At 38.9% G+C, this 9310-nt stretch overlaps 1 protein-coding gene across 1 annotated transcript; it reads left to right on the top strand.

Annotated features, from left to right (window-relative positions):
• Nucleotides 1-425: 425 nt before the first annotated feature.
• Nucleotides 426-8382, top strand: LOC121637523 (F-box/LRR-repeat protein 3-like). Its single transcript, XM_041981732.1, has 6 exons — nt 426-731; nt 2645-2849; nt 4078-4242; nt 4337-4459; nt 4908-5079; nt 5625-8382. Exons 2-6 carry the CDS (start codon nt 2646-2648, stop codon nt 6263-6265), a joined length of 1305 nt encoding a protein of 434 aa, XP_041837666.1. The 5' UTR covers nt 426-731; nt 2645; the 3' UTR covers nt 6266-8382.
• Nucleotides 8383-9310: the final 928 nt, after the last annotated feature.

The raw sequence follows: 9310 nt of genomic DNA, 5'->3' as shown, positions 1-9310 counted from the left end.
AATGTCTCCAGAAAGAGAGCTTGAACCTGGTAGCATTTTTTCCACCGCTAGATGGCGGATATGTGACTCTACCATCAACAATGGGTGTGCCCATACCTGTAATGTTTTGTTGTGAAACAAATGAGTAATTTTTATTCACTTAGCAGCTGTGCTGGACCGAGGAGAATAGGAGTGGAAACAATGGTCCAGAGAAGGTTCTCTGAAAGTTAGATCTTCAGTCAACTTAAAAAAAAAGTTTTTTCTCAATAATCCAAGTAATGTTCTCTGAGCATCACAGCCAGCTTTACCAGAACCTCCAGCAGTTCTTTTGTTGGTTGTGCATGAGCTATTTTAAGATTTCTACATTTATTTTTTTATTTAAGCAGTCTCGGTGCTCTATATCCGCATTGAGCTGAGTTAAACAGCGCCACCTGCCGACCGTTCACTATAACTGCAGACCTCGGATTGCTCCGCACAACAACACGAACGCCATCTTTAGCTGAGCAGCTCAGTACTGAGGCAGAGTTGTATAGCGAAACTAGGTCAGGCGTCGAGAAGAAACAAACAATTTAGGAAATCTCAGTTCGGAAGCCTCTTGTCGGTGTTTGATAACCTCTCGTCACACCGTGCTGTCGTATGGTCCAATGTGTTTGATCGGTCGGTCAGCTCGAACGCAGTTTTCTTGTGTTGGTCCCGGTTGACGTTCAGTGATCACCTCTAAACAAACAGCCCACGGTGGAGGTGAAAGCCAGGTGAGTTGATGGAAGCTATTCTAAAAGTTAAACTAGTTAAATAAGTAAGCTGAGTTTATATTTGTTTGTTTATTATTATTGTTTGTTTATGAAAACTGGCTAATAGCAAGATCCATGGTTTGACTGGGTTAAGCTAACTCTTAATTAGTGTTAACATGTCACCAACAGCGCGACATTTATGAGCATAAATGCGCACTTGAACAGATTTCACCGGACATATCTTAACTTTCAACCTTTGAGTTTTAAACCAGTATGACAGATAAATGATAAGTGTTAGATGAAGAAGCAGAAGGAGGCGTGTACTCCAGCTACAACGTTTTCGCTGAAAGAGCAGAAGAAGCACGTGATTATTGAAACAGGATTTCCAATAATCATAGTACTACCGTAGAAAATACATTAATAAAATCACAAGATCAAGTAGGATTTCTTAACAATTAATTAATTAATTTAAAATGATAAGATGGCCATAGAGGTTTTTGTGGCTTCGCCAATAAATTAAATGACAAAGGCCTAAATCTAAAGTACTACTGTATATTTAGAGTCCTGGTCCAGCAGTTATGGATCCCCTTAAAGCTCATCTTTGTATACCACAATTGTACACTTTTGAGCATTTGTCACTAAATACGACAACAAATACACTTGTTATGGCCTTAGTATATTGTAGTAATTACCATGCACCTTTTTCCTTATTCAGCGAATGGGGATCTATGATTATAATAATCTGGCTCTGCCCACCAGCAGATGAGACTGCCTTCAACTTTCTCCACTACACAGTTCATTGACAAGTACTGATGCTTGGTTTAATCAGTCATAAATGTTTAAACCAGACGGCGATTATGTAAATTTATGGACAGTAGTGGTAAAACTGTCCTTGTTTTTGAGTAGGATCATATTAAAGATTTTTAAAAGATCCCTGAAGACCTTCAACTGCAAAGGAGAGAGGAGAGTTCGGTTCCTGGAAGCATGCAGTTGACTGCCAAGGTGTTGAGCTTAAAGTCATATTTATAGATGGACGTTTCAAGCATCACAGCTCAGTTCTTGTTAATCTTGTGTAGCAAGGTCTGCTTGACTGCAGTGAGCTCGTTTTGAAACAGCAAGCATCACACTATGCAGAGACCCAGACAAAGGTTGTTGATGATGGACAGTAGGGGAAACGACAAAAGGCCCAAATGGCAGATACCTGTGCTCCTCAGAGGAGCCTTGGGAGAGCCATTCGCTATAAATTTGCTGTTATTACAAAAAGTGGAAGCTGAAAAAGGGATTGTTAAGTGGTATTGTCTGGGATGTTTGACTGGACATTGTGGTGTCTCCAAATTACAGAATCCACTTTTTTTGTGTAAAGTATTTATATTAAACAAAAATAATTAAATCTTATTTAGTTCTGCCACTATGCTATGTTTATGGTCTCAATGTAGCTTGCACTAACTTTGTAGCTTGCCGACTTCTCATTTCATTGTTTCCTCACAGTGCATGCAAATTAGCTGTAAAGCTCCATTCAGTCAGTAGTCAGGTTTGGTTGGTGAGTCTGCAGGCGATGGTCTGTAGATTGAGAGAAGGAACCCTCAGTTATTGTATTGATGGTTTATTTTGCTCATATTTCTTGAAGCATATAAGTAGAAATCTTATGGACATTTTAACAAGGTTTAAATACTAGGTTTGATAGGATGAAGTCTTCAATGAAAAGTTGAATTAATAAAATGACCACAAGTGATTATGTTAGTAGCTTATCAAGTAAATTTTAATACAATCATAAGTAAAAGAATTTGTAGATTTAGAACTATGTATCAGTGTCACGGATACGGACAGCAAGCTCAGTATTACAACGATCAACATGCTGCATGTTAAGTAAATAAAGAGTTGGTTACTTTGACCCAATCATCTGGATTTTCTGAACCCCTCCTCTGTTTATTTAGGATGAAACGAGGTCTCCATGAGAATGAACAGGAGGATGGAGGTGGACCCAGTGATGGGTGCCAGAAGATGCTCAAACGGTCCCACAAGAAGAGGAAGGAGAAAGAGCTGGAAGAGGAGGGAGCCAGATGGGAGTGTTTGCCACAGGAGATCCTGCGTCATGTTTTCCAGTACCTGCCTCTGCTGGACAGGGCTTATGCTTCTCAGGTACCTCGATCATAATTTTGATTTTATCGCTGCTCCTAATGGACAGTATTTGCCTAGAAGATGTGTTTATTATGGAGCTTGCCTCTCACTCTGAATGGCCAGATGTCTGCTGTTGGATAGCAGCACTATAAAATTATTTCACATCGTATAAGAATGGGGGAAATAATAAGGCAGGCCACTCATTTATGATTATTGAGCTAGCTTTAAGTGAAATGATGCATACAGTAAGCATTCACTCATCTCGCGTGTGACAGAATCATCACCTTGTTACACTCCAGCTTCAGTTTGACATTACTCTAGCTGATATCTAAATGGGAAAGAGTGTAAATATCTTTTGACAAATCAAACACAAACCTGAATTTAACATAATTTTAAAGCAACATAGATGTGTAATCATGCCAATGCAACTTGTTTGCTGGAGATGTAGGAATAGAGCAGAGCAAATAAAAGTTAAGTGTATTTGTATATGAGCTGCTCAGTAGTCACGCCACAAGGCTGCAGGGAAAAAACACAAAGACAGCAGATCTCCAAAATAACCCTTCAGGATGCTTCATTTAACCACATTCAGTAACAGCATTAGTCCTTCCTGTGCCATTATACCAGCACTGCTTGTTGTTTTGTTTTTCTCAGCTGAGAAACTGCTGTTACATGTCGCGCTGCCTAATGAACCAATCAACTCTGGGGAAAAAAACTGATTCAGATGCAACCCAGGAAAAATATATCTGCTACTGAGATCTGGTGCCATTTATTAGAGTGGATTTTACCCACACTGCACATATGTAAAGCTAAATTTAGTTACTTTTCATATGGACAACATTGCCATACACAAACCTTATTTTCTGCTGAGCGGTTAAATTGAATGTCACAGTTTGGTAATGATAACATTATCCATAAATATGAAGCAAATGCCCTCCGAATCTACACACCTCATGCATCAAATATATAAGAATGTAGTATAATAAATGGAGCAGAGTAAACGCTGCACAGCAAAAATGTGAGTTTTCCTGTTCCCTCAGGTTATATTCGTACTTTTTTTTTTTTTTTTTTGCTGGGGTTGAGACCACACAGGTTAAATGTTTTCTGTTTCCCCTGGGTCACATTTTGCCTGCTTGTCAAAGGATTAGAAAACTATTTTTTCCCACAGTTTTTAAAGAAAAAAAGAGTTGTTTTACAAGTTGACACACCTTCCTAATTTTCTGACAATAAGTGAATTTTGTTGCACCTGCAGGTTTGCAGAGGCTGGAATCAGGCCTTCCACATGCCTGAGCTGTGGCGCTGCTTTGAGTTTGAGTTGAATCAGCCGGCCAGCTCCTACCTGAAGGCCACTCACCCAGACCTCATCAAACAGATAATCAAAAGACACTCCAACCACCTACAGTATGTCAGCTTCAAGGTATGAGTATGATGGAGAGTCGGACATTGTCATAGTGGTGAAGATAAGTGTGCGGTGAAGTGGATTATTTTAATTTTCTCCGTGTGTTTTTTAGGTGGACAGCAGCAGAGAGTCTGCAGAGGCAGCTTGTGACATCCTCTCTCAGCTTGTAAACTGTTCTTTGAAAACTCTGGGGCTCATCTCCACAGCCAAGCCCAGCTTCATGGAGATGCCCAAGGTGAGCCTGAAGGGATGTGACCAGTTTGTGGCTCTGATCCTTAATAAATGCCTACATGCAGCTGGAATGATTGATGCCGAGCACCTGCAGGAAGGTCTAGAATAGAAAAACTCCAGGCTTGAAATGGTGCTGTCAACCTTTTGTTACCATATCCCATACATGCTGGTGGGACTTCATATTTGCATGGTTGCTTTTTTTTATGGTTTCTTCGTTCATGCATAAAATGCAAAGTTAGTCCTTAAAGTTTGAATAATTAGTTGGGCTGTGCTCCTGTTTTATGTTTGATTAAAGCTTTTGGTTTGCACAAGAATGCAAATAAATAGCTTTAGCTAGCTTTGTCTGCTCTGTGGGTATATTTCATTTCTAAAAAGTAAATATTCAAAGTTCCTTATTCTCTTGGTAAGTAAAACTAGCACTCAAGGCCACTAAATTGCATTTTATTCAACAGTCTCACTTCATCTCAGCACTGACGGTGGTTTTTGTCAACTCCAAGTCCCTGTCCTCCCTGAAGATCGATGACACACCTGTTGATGACCCCTCTCTCAAAGTCCTGGTGGCCAACAACAGTGACACGCTTAAGCTGCTGAAAATGAGCAGCTGCCCTCATGTTTCACCTGCAGGTACTGATAGATATTACAAATTATGGATAGTATTAATGCTATTGATTAACAACTGATTATTCCTTAGCCAGTATTGTATATACATTTAGAAGCTGAAAATAAAAGATGAGTGGAAACAGATGAATCTAAACAAATTCTAATGGGCAAAAAGTTTATATACTTACTTGAGAAATGACAAATGGAAACTTCATCTGACTTTGCAAATATTGTGGACTCTGTACATGTGAACATGCGTATTTTGATTACTGTAGATTTGCCTGCACATGTATATTTAGTTACTTGCTGACAATATTGGGGAACAGAGATGTTGGAACACATTATTAAGTTCACTGTTGCATACAACAACATGCCAAATGACACAAAACTGGAAGCCATAGTGACTGATTTAGGATCATACCTGGTTGGATACCAAACTGGCTGGAGTCTATATTTACATTACCTTTGAAAGCTTCTTAGTAGCTCTCCACTTTCACTCACACACACAAACGATGCATGACTCAGTTTCAGTTTGGATTCTTTTCAAATCCACTTTTTCCTGTTTCCAGGGATCCTGTGTGTGGCAGATCAGTGCCACGGCCTGAGAGAACTGGCTCTCAACTACCATCTGCTGAGCGACGAGCTCCTCATTGCGCTTTCATCAGAGAAGCACGTTCATCTCGAGCACCTTCGCATCGACGTGGTCAGTGAGAATCCAGGCCAGCAGTTCCACACCATCAAGAAGAGCAGCTGGGACGCCATGGTACGCCACTCTCCCAAGTTTAATCTGGTCATGTACTTCTTTCTCTACGAGGAAGAGTTTGGCCCTTTCTTCCGTGATGAAATCCCCGTTACACATCTGTACTTCGGCCGCTCCGTCAGTAAAGATGTGCTGGGCCGCGTGGGGCTCACCTGCCCGCGTCTGGTGGAGCTGGTGGTGTGCGCCAATGGGCTGCGGCCGCTGGATGAAGAGCTCATCCGCATCGCTCAGCGCTGCACGCAGCTGTCCGCCATCGGCCTGGGAGAGTGCGAAGTGTCCTGCAGCGCCTTTGTTGAGTTTGTGAAGATGTGCGGAGACAGACTGACACAGTTATCCATCATGGAGGAAGTGCTGGTTCCAGATCACCGTTATGAGCTGGATGATATCCACTGGGAGGTGTCAAAGCATTTGGGTCGCGTCTGGTTTCCAGACATGATGCCCACATGGTAGAAATATGGGAGAACGCGCAAGCTTCTAGAGTTGTGTGTATGTGCCCAGAAGTTTTTCTCACCTTTAGAAAAAAAAAAAGCACACTTTTTGTCTCTGAATACATGAAGAAAAAAAAAATGTTTGGGTTCTCATCTGCTTTTGAAAACTTGTAGCATTAATTCTAACGTCACCTCACTTTTTTTAAATGGTTATTTTCATACAGGTGAACATTTTGTGTTACCATGTCCTCCTGAGCCCTGCAAGCTGATTACTTTTCAACGGGAGTTGATTGGACACAAAGTGATGCAGACTGCATTTGTGTTTATGAAATGCAGAGATGTCGATTTATAGTTTTTACATAAATGAATATACAATACACATTTGGCCTTATGACTGGAATTAAGTACAAACCTTTTGATTTAAGTCCAGAAACTTTAATTTTATTGAAATTTCTAAGAAATTAACCTCTTATAAGGTTGTCATCATTGCACTTAATGCACCAAGTCTTTATAGTCAGGAAGTGTGGCAGAAAATGCACTACGTGTATAAGATGGAGATAATCACCATTATAAGCTAATTCAGTCAAACTTTTTCAAAATTTACACTTTTAGCAGCACATGTGGCTTCTTTATAATTTGTCCATTTCTGTTTGTTTTTATTTTTTCCAGTGTTGCACTACGTCATGTCTTTTTCTGAGTCCCTGTCATGTATAAAAAAAAAAATCCTTTTCTCTGTCTGCTAATGTGGACAAGGATAAAGGCATTCCCCTTTTCTAACAGCTACTATTTATGAAGACGGTGTTATCATGTGACTGTGGCCATGATCATCTAACTCTAAATATGCTCTGTAAATATCTGTAAGTGACGTTTTAACACATTTTTCAGTGTGATCCAACATAGATCTGTTTATACATTGTCTGGCCCATGTTTCTTTTGTAATTGTAAATATTGGAGTGTTATATTTAAAACAAATGGCACAAAGATTTTAATTATGGACATTATACAGTATGTTTGAACATACACGGGTTCTTTTTTATGCACTTTTTCTTCTAATGAAGGTCCCGGGTTAACAACATGAGCTTTTTGTGTCATGAAGACGTGAAATTAACAACAAAAAAAAAAGGTGTTTTTTTTTCTCTTTCAGCTCTGGCCTGAAACTTTTTATGGTAGTCAATTTGGTTTTGAGGGACAGTTTTCAAATTTAATAAATATTTTAATGGGATATTTTATGATGTAATTGATTTATCTTTTCCGTCCAAAAATCATTCTTGCAAAACATAGTTGACAACTACATATTAGCTCTGGATCACCTTCTTCTCTTGTATGAAAACATTAAATGACATACCAGACAGAAGCTGTTGCATGCTGGGATGTCATACATGTTTGAGTGTACAGATAAAAAAATGTCATCTTTATTGTGCAACCCTGCAGACAGGGTCCATGCGGGACAGTGTGGCAGCTCATTGTTCATGTAGCTGAATGTGTAGGTGTAAAATAGTTACGTCTCATTATGATTCTGCTGCAGAGTGAAACCGGAACTGAGAGATGTGTTAAGGTGGTGGTTGACGAGGATGTTCTTGCCTGTGTACTTCTGGAAAGATGACGCATTTTTGGGCCGTTGAGCTGTGCAATGGGACTCTTAAATCATCATGTTCCGTTACTGGATAGTTGGTTTACAGCACTTATATTTGTCCCTTTTTTTTTTATATTTTTGTTTGCAATTTTTTTTATTAAAAAAAAGCTTTGCATTAATATTCTGCAGCAATGTAATAGACCCATTGTGTCTTAATTTAAAGTTTTATCTCTGGAGGTCTACCAGGTTGCTGTAGACTTATTTTATTAACATGCAGCTAATTTTGCTTTGTATTTCCAGAAACTTGTCAAATGCATTATAATTTGTATTTGCATTTATATTTAGTTCTTTTTGGTGCATAAAGATGATTGTTGTAACCTTGGAAGATAGGCTGAGTGACAGCTGCAATTTCCTTATAGCGAATACAGCAGTGTGGTTTCCTTTTTTTCTGTTTTAGCTGAATGCAGGCATTGAAATACAATTTATTGAAAGAAAACTTGTACGTTTCCCAAAGATGGGTGATAATTGAGTAAAGTGTATAGTCATATTAAAAAAAAAAGCCTGTCTGAAAGCATATTTTGTGTTGGATTATTTCACTTGTTTATGGTGTATGTGACATTTGTGTATCTCCAGCACACAGTTGCATTCAGAACATTTTATATACAGATAGCTTAATCATGAATGGGCATAAGTAAAATATATATTAATGAAAACTAGTACCAAACTGGAACTTCACATGGGCTTTTGCATGTGTGCAGCACATTAACTAGGAAGGTTCACAAAGGGCACATTGTAACAAGCTGTGAAGTTACCACAGAAAAACTACAACATGCCACAATTACAGCTTTTCTGGCAACTTCATAAAATAAACATTAGTATCTGTATTCTGTCAAGTATTTGGACAAAAACGTCAATTTCCAAGTAGTTCTTGTCATCAGATGAAGTTCTCCTAATTATCCTCACATGTACACAGTGTCCCAACTCACCCTCATACTTGTTTTCATGTTATACTTTTACAGCTCTCCAACTCTTTTTTTTCCCCCTTAGGCTCTAAACTGTATTTGTCAGTTTGCATGTTTCATAATAATACCATTTGTCTACATTGAGAAATATGCCAAATGTCCCTTGTGTTACTGAGCAGAAAAAATATACTTTTACCACTGTGAGTTGTGTTACTTCAAATTGACTGTGTCACACAGTCGAATGAGTAAGACTAAGCTTCTGATATCCATAAGGTGTTTGGAGAGCAGGTAATTCAGTGTAAAATGAGCAAACTTCCTATTTAGACCTCTTACATGCAACCAGAATTGTTTCCAGGCAGGTGGGAACAACAGTAAACACAATGACATAAAACAGGCAACATGAGAGGATACTCTCTTATAAAAGCAACATTAAGAGATATCAGATAAAATATATCTCTTAGTGCTTTCCCTTGCAGCTACAGCTAATAAAATGTTTAGGTATTCCGATTTTAAAAAGGGGCAAAAAGCGATG

The sequence above is a fragment of the Melanotaenia boesemani genome, chromosome 1 (assembly GCF_017639745.1).
Source record: "Melanotaenia boesemani isolate fMelBoe1 chromosome 1, fMelBoe1.pri, whole genome shotgun sequence".
Classification (NCBI taxonomy): Eukaryota; Metazoa; Chordata; class Actinopteri; order Atheriniformes; family Melanotaeniidae; genus Melanotaenia; species Melanotaenia boesemani.
Note: the sequence above shows the minus strand (reverse complement) of the source record. Positions and strands in the feature narration are given on the sequence as shown.